Source organism: Amborella trichopoda, chromosome 9, assembly GCF_054954075.1.
Source record: "Amborella trichopoda isolate Santa Cruz 75 chromosome 9, AtrichopodaSantaCruz75HAP2 v2.0, whole genome shotgun sequence".
Lineage (NCBI taxonomy): Eukaryota > Viridiplantae > Streptophyta > Magnoliopsida > Amborellales > Amborellaceae > Amborella > Amborella trichopoda.
In genome coordinates this window covers 2,517,712-2,536,740 of record NC_142344.1, presented here as the reverse complement: position 1 = coordinate 2,536,740, position 19,029 = coordinate 2,517,712, and the positions used below count along the sequence as shown (strand labels likewise).

General features: G+C 36.8%; 1 protein-coding gene and 1 non-coding gene across 3 annotated transcripts; both read right to left on the bottom strand.

Moving 5' to 3' along the window:
* Nucleotides 1–585: 585 nt before the first annotated feature.
* LOC18437661 (putative disease resistance protein At5g63020) lies at nucleotides 586–5,879 on the bottom strand. The gene is made up of 4 exons (XR_016040099.1): nucleotides 4,547–5,879; nucleotides 2,666–2,718; nucleotides 2,164–2,297; nucleotides 586–1,633 (listed from the first exon to the last, which is right to left on the bottom strand). It is a non-coding gene; the product is annotated as a putative disease resistance protein At5g63020 (transcript).
* Nucleotides 5,880–8,293: 2,414 nt separating this feature from the next.
* Nucleotides 8,294–18,453, bottom strand: THO1 (nuclear matrix protein-like protein). Of its 2 annotated transcripts, none has more exons than XM_088847106.1 (21): nucleotides 18,225–18,453; nucleotides 17,288–17,371; nucleotides 16,976–17,050; nucleotides 16,641–16,734; nucleotides 16,324–16,469; nucleotides 16,096–16,167; nucleotides 15,836–15,908; nucleotides 15,664–15,729; nucleotides 15,471–15,517; nucleotides 14,989–15,060; nucleotides 14,688–14,816; nucleotides 14,532–14,597; nucleotides 13,543–13,584; nucleotides 13,291–13,407; nucleotides 13,095–13,177; nucleotides 12,913–12,979; nucleotides 12,092–12,163; nucleotides 11,857–11,907; nucleotides 11,016–11,075; nucleotides 10,006–10,158; nucleotides 8,294–9,147 (listed from the first exon to the last, which is right to left on the bottom strand). In XM_088847106.1, the coding sequence occupies exons 1-21, from the start codon at nucleotides 18,330–18,332 to the stop codon at nucleotides 9,136–9,138; spliced, it is 1,689 nt and encodes a 562-aa protein (XP_088703232.1). In that variant the 5' UTR covers nucleotides 18,333–18,453; the 3' UTR covers nucleotides 8,294–9,135. The 2 variants fall into 2 exon arrangements, with proteins under 2 accessions (XP_088703232.1, XP_006847924.1); XM_006847861.4 differs by having other exon boundaries at nucleotides 8,294–9,101.
* Nucleotides 18,454–19,029: the final 576 nt, after the last annotated feature.

The following is a 19,029-nucleotide window of genomic DNA, read 5'->3' as shown; positions in this document are numbered from 1 at the left end:
TGGTTAATTTAAGATTTATTATTGGAAAGTTTATGAAAATACATCTCGCATTTGAACTATATAACATTTTACCTGAGGTGAATTTGATCAATTTCAAAACTCATCTTGATGTGTCTATTGATGGGCTATTTGAACGTTGATCAAAAGAACTGTGGGCAAATTAAGATCAGATAAGAAACAAGGCAAACTAGGTAACAAGAAAACACCGGCGACTAAACTGAAACTTTGAAATATACCTGAGTGCCAGCGGTTTGGGAAAAAAAAGCAAGGACCATAAAGTAGTTCAATTCGTAGAAACGAAACATGGGTTGCATTTACCATACAAGGTCTGGTAAGTGCGACCTAAACCGGCCATTTTCAAGGAGAACAGTTGAAGATGCATTTCCCATGCAAACGGTAGATTAGAATGCAATCACCCCCATGAAATTAAAATGAAGAAGAAAGAGGTTACGAGCCTTGGAGTCATTGCCATCACTCAGCAAATTACCTGGTGATCCAAGCCCCACTACTGTTCAGTTTTGAACTTGACAAAGTTCGATTTGAGAAGAAACATGATGTTATGATCTTTCCACTCCAAAACTTGCCACCACTGTCTCTCTACTTCAATCTTCAGCAGCTCATTTGGGTTACGAACACCAAGAGGGAGCTTCTTTAGCTTTGGGCATTCCCATATGTTTACCTCTTCCAAGGATGGCAAGTTCAAGACATGGTGGCATATCGCAGTCAGTTCAGGCAGGCTGAATAGCAGTATTCTCCTCAGTTTTGGGATGACATGAACTCCAATCTCCAATCTCCTTATCCTCTATCATCTCCTCCATTCCCTCGCAATTTAAGACTTTTATTTCTTCCAAACTCACAAGGTTTTGCGCAATGCCCTTTGTGAAGAGAATCTGCAATTCTGGGCACTTCTCTATATCTATCGTCCTCAGAACTCCAAAGCACCTACTTGGTCGCACACCTGTACAAACTCTTTTTAGATTAGGCAACAGAGAGAGGTGCAACACTGCGAGCCTTTGAAACGCGTCCTCTTTGGCCTGAGTTCCAACCTTCAAATGCTCCAAATCTCCACAATTGTCAATCCCAAGAGATTCCAAGCAACGAGTGGGGGCGTGTATCATACCTGTGCACAAGAAGATCGACAAATGCTGCAGGTTCATGGCCCCTTCTAAGAGATCTAACGCATAATTCGTTACATTGTCCCTTGTCCTGCTAGCTAGCAACTTAAGCCAGTGGGAGATGTCTACATCTGTTAAAGAAATGTCAATAGAAGTTAAGTGGCTTAACCGTGTCAACTCTTTTGTGCTCGCCCCTCCCCCCCCTTGTCCAGTCCCTCCAATGTGCCATTTCAGATTGTTATCCATCAAAACCAGCTGCTCCAACATGCGCAACTTGGACAGTATCTCAGGTGGGATTCTGTAGATACCAGAAGCACATCTCAAATTGGCCAACTCCCCAACAACCACGGGAAGCTCTTTGATCACATCACACCCACTAAGGTCCAGTATTTGGCGTTTTTTGAGATTTCTCAAATCTGAAGGCAATCCTCTAAGGAAGCGGCATCCACTTCTACAAAGAATGCAGAGGTCCACCAGTTGTGACAAGATGTTTGATGAGGGTTTCCAACCTCGTGCCACTCAGATCGAGTACACGAAGAGCTGTCATATGCTTAAAGAAATTTCTCCGTGGGACTTCATCCAGGGAATCATTGCCTTGAAGCACTCTAAAACAGAGTGCGGAGCTTCGGGCACGCTTTCAATTCAGGTAAAGCCTCTACGTTATTCCCCATCAAGGAAACTTTTTGTGCATCTGGTCCCATTACTAATCCAGCACGGGAGTGCACTAAGAACATAGGGTTATCCTGCGATCCATTGAATGTGATCCACAGGGCCAATTCACGCATCATGTCGTGCATTCTGACCGTATTTTCACGATCACCAGTTTCAAGCATGCCCGTTGTTTTAAGGTGACCCATGAAAATAGAACGAGCATCTTTGAGATTCTTACCTACTAATCCTTCCTCGATACAATAATTTAAAAGTTCCTCTTCTCCTGGTAAATAATGTTGAGGATATAGAGCACAATACAAGAAGCAGTGCTTCAGGGCTTTGTCATCTAATTTATCATAATTATAGTTGAGGATGCCAAACACTTTCTTCTCCATACCTTTGAGACTTGAGACTGACTGCTCCAAGTCATTTGCAGCACGCTCCCAATCCTTGTACGTCTTATGCTTCGCCGCTGCTACTGTGACAGCAATGATGGCCAAGGGCAATCCCTCGCACTCGTTGAGAACAGTTCTGGCATAGGATTCTATAGGTGGAAGTGAAATATATTGGCCGAGCTTATCAACGAACAGACTCCATGCTTCTTCTGGTGACAACGTTTTCACTTCAACTGAGTAGAGTGGGTGGCGTTCATTTCATTGCCCAAACTTGATGTTCGTGCTGTCAATAGAATTTTACAACCATTCTTAACTGTTGGAAGAGGAATCGCTCATTTCATTACACAAACTTGATGTTCGTGCTGTTAATAGAATTTTACAACCATTCTCATCTGTTGGAAGAGGAATCCCCACATCTTCAATTTTCAATTTGTCCCACACACCATCCAAGATCAGCAGAAAACGCATCCTAAGAATTTCCCTCTCACGGTCTGAATCGTGTACCTGAGAGCTTCAAGCCCAACCGTTCTCCAATCACGTGTTGAACAGTTGATAAGCTTTGATCCGAAGACGCATCAACCAATATCACCATATTAAGTAAAACATTCCGTATTTTACCAGAAATTTTAGAGTCCACGCGTTAATGACTCTAAAAAAAGCAACAGCAAGCAACTACCTAGACAGGCAATTCCATCTTTCCAAAGCCGCCCCTTGCGGATCATGTCCAACTGGCCACGCTTGCAACTTACTTATTCAAGGGTGTGTTTTGTATTGAGCCGAGGCTCTAAACAATCAAAGTAAAGCGCACTTTCAATTAGTGTCGAGAAGTATGTTTTCAATACTGAAAATCTTTGTGATAGCTTTAAAATATATTTTCATCTTTAATTATAAAATTTAAAGCTTCAAAAATAGTGTAGATCGAGCAGATCTATAAAAACTTAAAAATCTTAAAAATTGACGGTGCAAAATTACGTTACAAGATGCAATATTTTTAAAACTCGAAATCTACTTTCTTCTTTTGTCCATCCATCTTGATGTCGAGATGATCAAATTTAGGATACTTGGGCATCAAAACAACCTCTTCTAGTAAAAATTTTGATGTGGGCTCTAATTTGATTGTTATAGAGCCTCGGCTCTATATAAACTTTTTCCTTCATTTATATAAAAGGGAATTAAAAATGACTTTGATTAAGTAAAAATAGAATTCACTTAAAAAATTTTGAAACGGAGAAGCCATGCCATCTTTTCTTTTAATTTTGGGGCAGGTAACTCTCCCATTAATTTATATAATACACAATTAAAAATAACTTTGATAAACTTTGATTAAGTCAAAAATAGAAGTCACTTAAAACATAAGGAAATGTGATTGATATCACATTCATGCAGCCAACGTTTGCTATCACACCCTATTAATTTTTTCTGTTGTCCATCCATCTTGATGTCGAGATGATCAATTTTAGGATATTTGAACATCAAAACAACCTCTTCTAGTGAAATTTTTGAGGTGGGCTCTAATTTGATTGTTTAGAGCCTCGGCCCTATATAAATTTTTTCCTTCATTTATATAAGAGGGGAATTAAAATGACTTTGATTAAGTAAAAATAACCAGTCTTTTGAACTATCACGTCCAATGTAAAAATAACCAGTCTAATTTTTACAATATTACCAAAAACAAAAAAAAAGACAATCCATTGCATCAATTCAACAAAGAAAATGGAAAAGAAAAAGATAAACTAGTTATAACGCTTGGTTTCAAGCGCCTTTGAAGAGTTGGGGCATACCGTGTGTGAATAGTATCCGCAATCTGGGGCATCTCATTATACTTATTGTCTTCAGGTTTCCAAAGCATGTGTTCCATGGCACCCCAATGCATAAACTCTCAACCCCAGACAGGGAATAGAGGTGCAGCTCCTCTAATCTTTCGAACGCCCCCCTCCCCTTTGCAGTCACCACACTCACCAACTCTTGACATGTTGTTAGCTCAAGACCCTTTGAGACGTTGGTTGGGACCCTTGTCAATCCCTGCATCTTTGCAGGGTCAGGCATCGCATGCTTGGGGCCCTGGCTAGGGTGGTTAAGGCACCTTCTGTGATGGTGCAGTCGCTTAATTTCAAGTCATTTACTGTCTTAACACACTCCTGGAGCCAGTCCCAAGTGGCCGCGCCTTCAACTGAAACGCTCGTGGCATTTAAGTTCGTCAACTCAGCAAGGTTTATCCCTGTGGCATCATGTCCCACATGAAATGTCAATCCACTGTTCATGGTATTCAACTCCTGCAACTTCCTTAACTTTGATAAAGCTCCCCTCGGGAATGTGAATAGTTGGGATGTTTCAGACAGATCGAGAAATATCAAATCGATCAACTTCCTCAACCCATCAGGTAGCTCTCCCAATCGATTGCAACCTCATAGATCCAACAATTGGAGTTGTGGAAGCTGTCCTATTGTTGGGGGCAACTCTTCTAGATACAAGCATCCGCTTAAACGAAGCGCACGGAGATTCACCGAGTGAGACAAGGAGGGTAACACTCGTTAGGCTTAGATCGAGTACACGAAGGGCACTCATGCTTTCAAAGAAGTGGTGTGGTGGGATCTCCTTCACGAGATTATTGCCTCGAAGTGACAAGGAGACGAGTCTTGCGCATTCCTCTGGCAACAAAGGGAGAGCCTCTATATCGTTTTCTACCAGATAGACTTTTTCTGCCTCCTCTTGCCATTTCCTAAACACAGGTGCCTCCCTCAATCCAATGCCAGACTTCCCTAGGAAGCATCGACCGTGCCCCTGCCCCTGCCCTGAAGAAGTGATCCATAGGGCCATTTCGCGCATCGAATTATGCATTTTTATGGTGTCTTCAGTACCACCACTTTCTACCATGCATGCAATTTCAAGGCTTCCGAGCATTGCATAGCACTTCTCACGAGCCTCATTGAGACTATCTCGCCCATCTAATAATCCTTTTTCTATACAATAATTCACAAGCTCATATTCCCCTATTAAATAATCTTCAGGTAACAAAGCACAGTACAAGAACAAGGATTTAAGGGGAAGCATTTTCTAGCCTGTCGTAACTAAACTTCAAGACGCGAAATAGCTCGTCATTCACACCTGCCATATCTGATGGAGAATGCCCCAGTGCCCATTTTGCGTACTCCCATTCCCCTATTGATTGTATACCTCTCATGGTTCTTCCAGAGACGACGATGGCAAGAGGCAAGCCATCGCACTTTTTGAGAAGAGGCCTGGCATAGGGTTCTATTGTTGGGGAGGCGACATGAGGACCTGCTTTTGCACAGAACAATTCCCATGATTCATCCTCTGACAATTTCTTTACCTCCACTGTGGAGTCGGCCCCCATATCGCTGCATACATCTCCATTTTGTGTTGTTATCGCAATCTTACTCCCATTCTTTGGTCGAGGAATTCCTATTTCTTTTATATCGAACCTGTCCCTGTCCCACAGGTCATCTAAGATGAGCAGAAACTCTTTCCTCTTTAGGATATCAAACAATATATGGCTCTCCATATCCTCAGTATGATCATCGCCATAAGGCAAACCCAACCTCTCCCAGATCATCCTCCTCACTTTTTTGAGGTCCGGATGGGCAGACACAGTCACCCATATCACAATATCAAAATAACTAACGGAGTTCCTGAAGTGATTATTGATATTTTTCATGAGAGTTGTTTTTCCTACGCCACTCATTCCACAAACATATCTTTTATCTCTTTTTACATGAATATCACAATTATTATTTTTTTAAAATTTCAAACTAGGTGGTTGTAAGAAAGTCATTGAATAGACATAAAGTTCCAAAAAAAAATTCTCCAACTTCATGACTCACCCCAAATCATCTAATTTGAGTGAAAATAATTGTGACATCCATGTATAAAAGATAAATGGTATCTTTGTAGACAATCCCATATAAATCTACTTACCTTTATTTGAAGTTATATTTTCTATTAGAAAAATTGTTTCATACGGGCTCGACCGCATTTCTACATAGGCGGTCTAGAAAGTGTATAGCATCCATCTTAAAAAAAAAGAGGGAGAGGTTTTTATACTTCCCCTGCAGTTTAGAAGGTCTATGCTTTTTCTACTATCCAACCGTTCAATTTGATCAAGAGAGCTATTTATCGTTTGATTTTAGATCCGGCACCTCAAATTATTTTATTTTTAGTTTTTTTTTACAAATTTTTTAAATATAAAATTTAGTACGTGTCATCTTCTCATTGGAGCGCACTTATAAAAAATGTTAAAAATAATTTTTGATAAAATATAGTGACCAAAATACCTTTTGAATCTTTCAGAGATATTTTGGTCATTTTATTTTATTAAAAATATTTTTTTTTATATTTTTTACTAGTGTGAGTTTAATAGAGGATTGAACGTCCAAATTTTGGTGTTAAAACTGTTTATAGAAAAAATTAAAAATAAAATCGTGTAGAGACGTGACATTGTGATTGGGGCAATCTTATCCCTCCATTCATAAGAGACGATTGGATAAAGAGAAATATATGACTTTTATTTATTTTTTCATATTCATGATCTCCATGATAGATATTACATGTCCTTAAAAATTAAGCCTTAAAATCCATCTCAAAATTAAATTTATTAAGAGGCCCGTATTTCTACATATGCAGGTTTTGCCGCATAGAAACCAGGTCTTTTATATTATACCAATTTAATAATAAAAAATATTTAATAATGTAGTTAATATAATAATTACTTATGTAATTACAAGTCTATCCAAATTATAATTTTATTTATTTACAACAATTTTATTATTAAAATGATGATAATTAACTAGTACTATTATTTTATTGTTAAAAGTTTAATTAATTATTGATTAATATGCAATATCAAGCACGCCGAGCATTACGCTCTGATGAGGATTTGTAGTGGATTGAGATCGGCCATTGAACCGTATGGTAATGTGATTTAGAAAGCTTGCATTTGAAAGAAGTATTCTATATTTGCTGAAAAAGGCAGTAGGCGAAAACAGATAATTTTGCAGCTAGTATCAGGCAGAACTCATTTACTGTTGTATTTTTTTTCTATCTATTTTCAGACATTTGTTTTTGGCAGGTTAGATAGGATTAGTTTCTCACACTATTGTTATTTGTTTCATTTATTTTTCCCTGTAGTTTCAAACTATATGGACGGCACAAAATGTAGATATCTAAACTGAGAATAATGAATGGTCTATATGACATCAGTTTGGTATTTTTTATTTCATTGGTACCCAGGTTTGAAAATCTTTTGTGGCCTCCCCTTGTGCAATGACTATGAAATTTTTTTGTACTCCAAAACAATTAGACTGCATTGAAAATGATTACATATGGAGATGTAAACACGGGACTGATGCAACTAGAAATAGTTCATTTGTTAAAACAGGGTGGAATGCACATTACCAATTTCAGAAAGTCATTCTGTAGCCTACGTACGCGCATGTGTGCGTATGTGAGAGAGAGAGAAAAGTAGATAGTATAATGGAAAAATATATAAAAAGATTATTTATTTTTAGTATAAATAGTCACAATTAATCTTTACTATTGGACATGAAATTAGGTAGTTGCATTTATTTCATTAATCAAACTCAAATTCTAAAAGAAATTTTCTCAAATTTTATGACACATCGAAGCCATCAGATTTCACATTGGATAGTTGAAAGTAATTATGACCTCCTTATACTAGACGTAAATAGACCCAATTTATATAAAACCAATTCCCAATGGAAAAATAAGCAATTAAGCTCAGGCTCAAAAATCAAGCATCGATGGTTGTTGCTACCGGAAACATGAGGGATATACGAGACGACACTTCTTGTCCTCATGATACATTGTACTGTTTTAATAATTAGTTTACTTAATATTAATACAAAAACTCATATTTTAGTTAAAACCGTAGCTAGTAGATTAGCTATAGAGAGTTGGGTAACTAATTCATAGATGCAGGATACGGTCACAAGTTAACTTTAGGGGATAATAGGAATACATTTTTAATAAAATATAAATCCCTAATACAAAATTCTATTAATTTACTCTAAAAAAGAATATAGGAGTTTGAGGAACACCCGTCACATGTCCAGATTAAACTTCTCAGTGCCACATAATTAACCAGAAGAACTGAGATTTTAAAGTAAAAAAAATAAATAAAGTCACTTGCAATACTCTCTGAATAATCCACAATAATTTATATGAAAAAATATCTCACAACATTTACCAGATCCCCACTGAGTCAATAGCACCTTACCACTCCTTGAGGGACAATCCAACCATTACGTTTTCTAGAAGCCCCTGCAAGAAGACCTCTCAATACTTTTCAAATCCAAATGTGGGAATATGCCCAAGCCCCATCCAGAAAATAATCCCATCATAAAAACTGGACCATTCATAGAACTTGGTGTCCAGCTCCGACACAAATTAAGATCCACATAGTGTGCACTTCGAAAATTTGGTCCATTCCTAAAGTGCCTTACTCCAGTTACCTCTGTTTTTCTTAATTTTCTCTTTCCCACCCTGGAATGCCTAAAACAGTTTCTCTTCCCTTTCATTCCTCTTGCAAGTTCACCTTTGAATAGGAGCAATAAACTCTTGTGCTGAGAAGCTAACCTTAATTAGAGGGAGCAATCGGCTCTTGAGGACTCTCCTCAACTCCATCCTGCAAATCTATAGTGGCGGGTTTGGGTAATTCAGGCTCAAGCATTTGTTCGGGCTTGCCTTCAGCATCGAGCTCAGGCTCAGGCTCAGAATCAAGTATCGGTTGAACCACCTCTTGACCCACTTCATCATCTGGGCTCTGCTTTTGAGCCTCATCGGGTGATGGACCGCCACTATTTGTTGCACCCACTGCGCCCACATCGGTGTCCATTGGGGCTGCAGAGTCTTCCAGCTCAGCACCACTGCCACTTCCCTCTAGCTCAGTTGTGGCACCAGCATTCTTTTTAGGCAGGAAAGAGGGGGGGAAATAGGCACTATGTCGTTAGCTATAGGAGAGTGAAGAAAATCATTGCAAAATTAATTTGATAACAAGGAAACAAAAGAAAAATAGATGGACCACTCACAAAAAGAAACAGGAGAAAAAGAATAATCAAATCACTAATGATAAATTGATAATCTGTTGTTTTGGGTCAAATGAAATAAGCAATAAGGAGAAATCTGAGATAAACTACGTGGGTTCATAATAAGGTTGTATGCAACAGGAGCGACAGTAGATTTTGACACTCATGAAAATAATCATTTAACCTCCATGCGATGGAAAGAACCAGCTTCTTTTTTCTCTTTTTGAAACCAGATTGATTCACAGGAAGTTGATTAGTCATGTTAAAAAGCGAGAGGATGATTACGCATTTAGAAATTCATTTCTTTGGGGAGGATCACCCCTTTATTGCCAGAAAGTCCTCTTGGAAAACCAAAATTACTTCTTAAATTGTAATATGAGCAATTAATTACAAAATATTTGTCTGAAATAAAGTTAATGCAATTTGGAGGCCAACATTTAGTTGTTTTGCATTTTTTTTCAAAGAAAAAAATTTACTTCTTAAATTGCACTATGAGCAAATAATTCCAAAATGTTTGCCTGCAATAAAGTTAATGCAATTTGGAGGGCAACATTCAGTTGTTTTGCATTTTTTTCAAGGGAAAAAAAAAAACAGTGGTACAATTACCTAAAGTTGTTTTGCCTGTTAGCCATGTTTTCATGATCAAATGCATCAGGAATATTTACAAAATCTAGCTCTATGAATTAGAGTTGCTTTAACATCCTCCTTAACAAACAGATAGGCACTTAACATACCAGAAAAAAATCCACATAAAAAGGTGAAGATGCAATGATGCATTATTACCTGGTTGTCCTCAACTAGTGGGGCATTGCCCTTTACTTCCTCCTCCTTCTTAGCTCGTTTAGACTTGTCACCAGCTTTAGCATGATACTTTGATCGTATATCAGGTGGCAGAAGTTCTGGTGGCACAACTCCTTCAACACCATGGTCCGTGAACTGCATCAAAAAGCAGTCTTTTAAGCATAAAAAAAGGGTGTGTTTGCATGAGGTTGCAACCTTAAACAATCCAATTAAGGCGCACCTCCAAATTTTATAATAGGATGTAATTTTGGTGTAAAATATTTTTAGGATTGCCTGAAAATCTATTGGGATTGTATACAATGAGACAATTTACCTTTGATACAAGGTGGTCACAATTCCTTACAACCATTGGATGTGAAAATTTCTTTTGAAGTTTGAGCTTAGTCAATGGAACAATTGCAACCACCCAATGTCAGATCCAATTGTCAAGATTAATGTGACAACCTTGTATCAAAGGTAAATGATGTCATTTTATACTTTCCCAAATCTATTTCCAGCTCTAATTATAAATTTTAAACTCCAAAAATAGTTCAAATCATATAAACATATGGAAATCTTGAAAATGGACAGTTTAGATAATGTGTTGCAAGTGCACTATTTCTGAAACTCGAAATCTTTTTCATTTCATATTCATACATCTCGATGTCGAGATGATCAATTAGAGGGTTTTTAAACTCTAAAACAACATTTTCCGATGGATTTTTGAGGTGCAACCTTAATTCTACATTTTAAGGTCACAACCCAACCTTAAAATCCTAAAAAAAGGCATAAATCATGGAAGGAGGTTATTCTCAAAAAAAAGAAAAAAAGGCAGGTAGGTTATACTTATTGTAAGACCGTAAAATGGTTTAGCACATCAGCAGTTCAAAATTCAAAGACTCCCATCTGAGTGACATTTTGAGTGGGAAACAATCTTTTTCCAATTTTTTCTATAAATTTTGTTGTTTCATTACAATCACCATGTGCATAAATAATTTGAAAGAAAACCTTACCCGAGAGAACCCTTCCAAGTCTTGACGAGCTGAAAATCGTAGGCCCTTCCAGCAGTAAACCTGCAGAATGGAACAGCAATGAAAAGTCATTTTCCTAGATGAAATTGTGGTAAAGAAATCCTATATCTGTGGGGGCTCAGATATCAGTAACTTAGAGGTTGAGGGTCAATGAAAAATAAAGAAGGATATAAATTATTTGGTTAACAATGACACAATGATTTAATTAACAAGATGGAAACATAAGGTGTGCTTGTGATCTAGTGAAGTATTAGGTAAGCGGATACTTCATCAACAAATTTACATGTCTTTCTTAAAGAAATTATATAACAAATATCAGAAACTAATCGTTTTTCTCATTGGAAAAAATAAATTTGTTAGAGAACCAAACAATTCTAATCATAACAAAATAAGAATCAATTTAAGGGTTCCTACACAAAGATCTCACTCATTTTCAATTGAAAAATTTCTCAAAGCTTTAACTTCTAAGAATATGACATGAATTGCTAACTTGGTCAAGAAGGAAGTTAAGAGTGATTAGATTAATGACAATAGAAGTCAAGGATCATCATCAATTCCTATGTAACCTCGTCAAAAAAAAAAACACAAATCACCACAAAAAAGAACACTATAAAATATTCACAGCCAAACTCTTTAATGGACATGCAATGGAAAGATTAAGGATCTCAGATGAAATGAGCAATTGTTTCCCTGAATAAAATCCCACCATCACGCCTCAAATATTGTTTATATAGGGTCTCAAGTGTCGTCTATAGGGGTACCATGCTTATTTCTTAACATCCATATCAAAACAAAAAATAGATTAACAAAACTTAAAACTCACACGATTATTCTTGTGGTGATATTCAGCCTCTATTCCTGCAGAAGTATCCATCTGCATTTCATCACAGGCAGTAAATAAATTTAGACAACTGAGTGAATCTATAGCTATATGGTGCAAGATACGTAAAACTTGCATCTGAGCACTCAATTTCAACCTTACAACCAATATGCTTAGCAGTTTATGATTCTGATATTCTCATGACTTAAGACAACTATAAATGAGTAGAGGCACTAACATCCTCTGCAAGAGCTTTCCAGTACTCCGTGATCGAGGGTGTTCTTACACGTTGAGCATCCGTCAAAGCATTCTGGAGAAAACCAAAAGAATATGTTTAACCAAAGAAGAAGGGAACCGACAAACAAAACCCCATCTTTACATAGCGATTGTAATATTGTATTAAATAAAGTCAAGCATTTTGAGATGATAAAAAAGAAAACTACACAGATTTTATCTATGAAGTATCAGTTGCGAAGCCCTACCATAGCAGTATGATAAAATTAATACTTTTAATGTGGTTTTGATTCCAATGCAACAAATATTGTCTATGAACTCAATACAGGAACCTCACTACAGACCCACCCACGCAACAAAGCTGGGCATCACACCAAACACAGAACAAAATTCACAGCACCAACATTCATTCTTGAATTCTTCTAAGAGGCAAGAAGATCCACAAGCAGAAACGTTTTTGGATACCATAAACTTTTTTCAGAGCAAAGGATATAAAATACAGAAAGACATTCACAAGCAGTAGGTTTTTTTTTTTGAAACGAAATTCACAAGCAGTAGTTTAAGTTTTTCTTTTCTTTTTTTTTGGATATCCAGAAAAAATAATTGAAACTCAACAGTCTTAGCACTACAAACTTGATGGAGAATGTACGCAAATTTTCCAAGAAATATGCTTAGGAGCATGAGCAGCAGCCAATGCGACTAGACATCATGAAACTCGTACTAGAATCTAGATCTTTACTTTCATAGGATAGGAAGACATAAATGGTCCTTTATAAGCAAGTACATTATTATTAATATGGTGTCTAGGCTACATAGACAACATACTGGATTCTGATCTGCCCATTTCCACAGCTGAGAAAGTTCCTTGTTTCCAAGTCTCCAACGTGGCTTGCTACAGAAAAATTAAAATATCAGAATGCAAAACAGAAACAGTTAAACGATATCCAGATAATATCAAATTCTTAGTCAGGGAAGAATATCATCAATCAGCACATGAAATTTCGAACCGTTTTTTAGCGCCATCTTGGTTTGTCTTCCTCTCTGTTGCTTGTTTTTCAAAAGGCGGGCATCCATCACGTTTCCACCAAACCTTAAAAACGTTGCATGCAATTAGTTAGACAAAGTTGGGGAAAAATCACACATGAGATGATCTCTAAGATCCTGGGTTATATCCCCTTGACAAAGGCAGCAAGAAAAACTCACCCAGTTTTTCTCCCGTTCTAATATATGCTCGACCCTTTCAAGAAACTCTTTCCCTTTTGAAGGTATCATTTCAAGAAGCTTCTTCACACGCTCTTCATAGGATTTAATTTCTTCTCTCTGCAAGTATGTGCATTAAATGTCAAGCTATAAAACACACCAGCTTATGCAGTTAGAGAAAATGACTCAGGCATTCAGAAATCATCATCTCTTATTGATTCTATCCATACAAATCATAAACTTGAAGCTACAAACCATGATTTCCTTTGGTCCTTCTTTGTCATTCTTTCCAGGTGCCTACAATAAAATATGGAAGAATAAATACTAGTATATCCGTTGCTGGTGTTTATTCAACCCAAACAGAAATGAACTGACAGTAGTATAACATTCTTAATCAGAAAATAAACAAAAAGAAGTCATGATTACGGCAAAAGATTGAAGAATCCTCGTCTAGAAAAAGAAAGCCAGTTCCATTGCCTCATCGATTGATGAGCTCTCCTAAATGTTATTACGACTGACAGGTGGTCGAACTGGTGGGGTACTGGTTTGGTCGGGCCATTTGAACCAGACTGGGTCCTTGGTCAGACCAGTCGAACTAGACCGATTAACCAGACAGGTTCAAAAATTAAAAATAGAGAAAAATAGGAAAAAACCTAAAAAAGTGGAAAATCAGAAATCAAGAAAATAATTAGAAAGCAGCATTATCATATAGGTCTGAAAAATGTAAATAAAAATATTAACAAAATACACTAAATTTAATCAAGACCAATCTGAACTAGCTGGTTCAAACCAGTTTTGACCGGGTTGATGGCCATCCCAACCCCGGTTTGGTGCCCCTGAACTGACCATTCAGGGCATTAGTTCGACAATTCCAGTCTGAACCAGCGAACACAAGAAAAGGAGAGAATAACCCAATCACAACCTAAGGATGTCATACCAGAAAACAAACATCACTCAACCAACGTCCAAGTATAGGCTGGTGCTACGTTAATGACAATAATTACCAAAAAAAGCTATTTCCACCTGGCTTTTCAGTAACCAAAGTGAGCCTGAACCAGCCCAAGCCCCTAGGCTCCATGCAGCAAGCTGGTACATGTATGATACGTACACATATATGCATGAACATATGTATGTATGTTCCACACATATATGTGGCCGTGTCACAACCATGGAATGCAGCATCTTTTACAATTTTCTCAGAGAAAAACCTAGTGTTAGATCCATATGTGAAATGACTAGCATACCTTAAGGTAATCAAACAATATAAGGCATTGAACAAGGATATGGCGGCGGAAATTTGGATCTTTTAACTGCAGGGTAATGAGAGAAATCAAAATGACCATCATGTTCAAGACAAGTCACTATACATTGGCACAGTTCATCTAGAGCTAAAGATATACCTCTAGTCCCATTAATTTACTGCTGGTCAGATACTTAATGCTGAATGCTACTGCCTCTTCTTCGTCAAGAATATTTGCACTTCCATCATCTTCATGTAAAGGCTGAGCTTCAAATGTATCCATCACAACCTGGGTGAATAAGCAATCATTATATTAACTCTAGAAAATGCTACTTGAGCAAAAATATCTGATGAGACACCCTTAAGCAGGACAGGCAGTCTCATGGAAATTCTACATGGAGAAAATACAGTATTCAAGAAATAGCAGAAGAGAAGTACAACAGTAGCTAATTCCAATATACCATCAAACTGGATGTGAAGTTCTGCCACTTGGCAGAAGCTAGAGTCATGGAAGTAGGGTTACAGAAGTGCTCCTGAAACATAGTAAAAGAACAGCATAATATGCTAATAAGTACTTCCAAAGTTGGCAATATTGAGCTTCCTTTTCTGATCTAAAACTCAGAACTAAACACCAAGTAATGGCATTAAACTATTAATAGCATATTACAGAATGATTCTGTATAACTGCAAGGGCTGCTAGAAATAAAAACTGCTTTGTACTAGAGCTAATAGCGAATTGGATGACTGCTCCAAAAGAGAAAAGATGAGGTCCTTTCTTCTAAATTACAACCCATAATCACTCATTTGAAAAAGATAAAAGAAGGAAGCAAACCCCATAACCGAGCTTCTAGCATGAGTCATTCATCATACATACAGAAGGCTAATGAAAATAATAGCAAGACCAAATCTGTGGATAATAAGAGCAGTGAGTGACATAGTCGACCTGCAAACTCCAAAATGTCTTGTAGAAGTTGAAATCAACAGAAATTCCTGAAATATAAAAAAGAAATGTCAGGAAAAGGAAGGAATGGATCCCATTCAGAAACCAATTGTGTAAAGTTGGGAAAATAATCTCCTCAGGGAAAACCTTTAAATAATTTCCTCAGGGAAAACCTCAATAAATATTAGAATAATACCTTCAGGAGGCTCTTGTTCATACTTTGTTTGATTGGATGTATTGAAAACTCCCTTTACATTCAAAGCTGACAATAACGAGCAGAGGATTGCAATCAAAGTGACTTAAACAGACAATTGAACAAAACACAAAAGAAACACAGAGACTGCAGAGAATACAATGGCAGCCAATACCTGAGCGCTCCGACAATGGGAAGACATGAGCCAGAAACATAAGGATACGGCCACAGAAGACCACATCATTTGCCTGATGGACAGAAAGATGCAGATTGAAAGATCATCAGATTATAACTTTCAAAAAGAGCAGTCATCAGAATACATGGGCTCCAAGTCATGAGAAATGTGGATCATAGAAGGCAACAAAACTTTTCATGAAAGATTAATTTTCTATGTACAATAATTATTCAAGATCCCAATTGTATAATATTGGCTACCTTAGAAAGTCGACGAAGAAGCTGATTGCATGTCCTCAACATTACAAGCTTCCCTCTGCCAAAGAGTTCTTGCTGCAAACAAGAAAACATATCCACTTCTGTAGAAATTCCATAATGCCCAGAAACCAAACGATGCATTTAACAAATCCTAGTAAAGTCAAATAGACTTTGAGCCGCACAACAGCAGTTCATTCAATCACCCACAAAAACAAAAAGTGCAGTACATACCTTGCCTAAGATATCCTGCTTGCTCTCGATATAGCCAAAAACTTCTTTACAATCTCTGATGGTTGACATTTCAGTCAAATCTTCTAGCAGCTGGAATATCATACCACCCTCCACATGACTTTGCTCACAAAGATAGAGGACAATATCTACAGAGAGATGAAGGAGCACAATCAATTGGGAAAATTGCAAGGAGAGTGATCATTTAATGCTTCCAAAGACGGAGAATTTTCAATCCAAACATTCAAAGAACAAATAAATAAATCTTACAAGTGAGCCACACTTTATACGTCTACTATGCAGTTGCAAGAAATACGAACCAAGAAGCCGAGGTATGAGACCAGGCATACTCCCTGCACCATCAATGGACTGTCCATATTGCATAGTGCGCTCTCCTAACTGAACTGCAGAGGACTACATGTCCAAGACAAAAAGCAAGTTAAGAGAACTCAATAAGGCCAAGTTGGAAAAGAAAGTGGAAAATGAAAATCTAGAATATATATGTCAATTACATTACATAGCGAAACTGACAAATAAGCCAAACTTTAGCATATGGTAGCATGTGAGAAATACCAGGTCATTTATGCATGTACACATACATGCAAATATGCACACAGAAAAGCGCATGACACATCTTTAGAATGTAATAACTTACTGCTAGTTCCTGAAGTAATGCCCGTAGAGCATTTTCCAAGGATTGGTTCTCATCTTGCACCAACACAGTTTGTTTCTGCCAAAATATGTCGCATTTGAGAAAAATGAACAAAGCAAGACTAATTTTCAAGCTTTAGCAGGGATATAATTTTCCAATTCATTGACAACTAACAAGTGAATGCATAGAAAGTGATAAGCCAATAAACACTATGATGCCATACAAATTTAAATGATGGAACTCGTAAAGAAGTGCGGCCCTGGACAATGTCTCAAACACAAGAAATTTTACATTAGCGAGAACATTGATTATGACCTGTGGTTTTATGGCTTCCTGAACTGTCTGCAAAGCAAAATTTGCAGGTGGACCAACTTGCGATAGTGCACGTCTAAATACTTCCTGGAACAAAAGTAGAACTTCCATTTATCTCATGTATAAGTAGAAAAATGAAAGAAAGGCATTCTAACCTTTTTAGAATTATATTAAAAATATGATAAATGTAGATTATACACAATCAATAGTGCTATGTAGACTATACACAATCAATAGTGCTATGTAAATGCATATGATCTTGTCGAAGCATCCTTATATCAAAAAATTGAGTTTATAAAGGAGACTGTTGAAACTCTTCAAAAAAAGAAGGAAATTGTTAAAAAGGGAAAATTGAATAGAAGATGTTATAGATGCATCATTAAGAGTTCCCAAAACCCAAAACCCAAACTTAAAGACCTTGGGTACAAAACAAAAGCGCACATACCATGGAAAAATGATGTTATGCTGTCACGGTACAATTAAACTTATGTCCAACCCTCTTTGAATCATTTTGAAAACAGCACACCAAGTTGATCATTGAAACCAAATTAAATAAAATTATTTTCCGCATGAAACATGATTTATCTTCTGTAATTCACTTTGGAATGACAAAAGCTCCCAATGGTAAAATTGTTTTGCCTTTTTTCCAGCTAGAGAAAATGAAATTGTACACTATTTGAACACCTGCAATGCAAAATTATTTCTTCCGTAGGGTAGTGTTCTATTTGACTATCATATTTAAGTATGGAAACGTGTACCGTGAGTCAGGGGCGCAGAACATAACAAAACTGACAATAAATCAAGAAACAAAGACCAGAAATACAGATATTGATCAGGAAAAACACCAATATTGCGCAGTCCAAAAAAAAAAACCCTAATTTAACGGGATTTCGTAGTTGATAGACAAAATTCATGAAAGTAAATTAAGAAAGTGAAGTACAAGAACTCGGTTTCTATCAGCGTGGCTGGAAACGGTGATGGGGGAGCGTTCCTTTTGGGGTTGCTGCTGATGAAGGAGAATGCGTAGTTGAGGAGTAGCTTCCGCCATCGCTAACTAACTTGTTCTCTCTCTCTATGTTACTAGCTCCCTCTCTCTCTCTCTCTCTCTCAGAGAGAGGCAAGCTCCTGTCCTCTGCTTAATATCTTTGCGGATGCCCAAATTTGTCCTTAAGCCAAATAAATAGAAAAACAAAAACAATAAATACGGTGTTCACTATGAAAAAGAGACTGAGCTATAAAATACGAGGGGCGTGCGGTTTGTACAAGTGCACCACAAAATTTTATTATGAGATATAATTTTAATGTTAAAAATTCTTATAACGGCATGATAATCAATTTTCATCTTTAATTAAATTTTAATTATAAACATATGAGGATTTAAAAATTGATAGTCTAGATAATGTATTGCAAGATATACTATATTTAAGACTCAAAAAAAAAAAATTCCATATTCATATATCTCCATGGCAAGGTGCTCAATTAGAAGATTTTTTAACTTCAAAATAGCTTTTTACGATGGATATTTTAAGTACACATTAATTCTATATTTTAAAGTTACGACATTATATAATTTTTTAAAATATAAAAGAAAAATTTTATATAAGGTTGAGGCTTGAAACAATTAAATTTACTAGAAGAGGTTGTTTCTATGTTGAAAAACCCTCAAATCAATCGTCTCGACCTCGAGATTTATATATGTGAAAAAATAAATTTCAAGTATATAAAATAGTGCATTTGTAATGCAT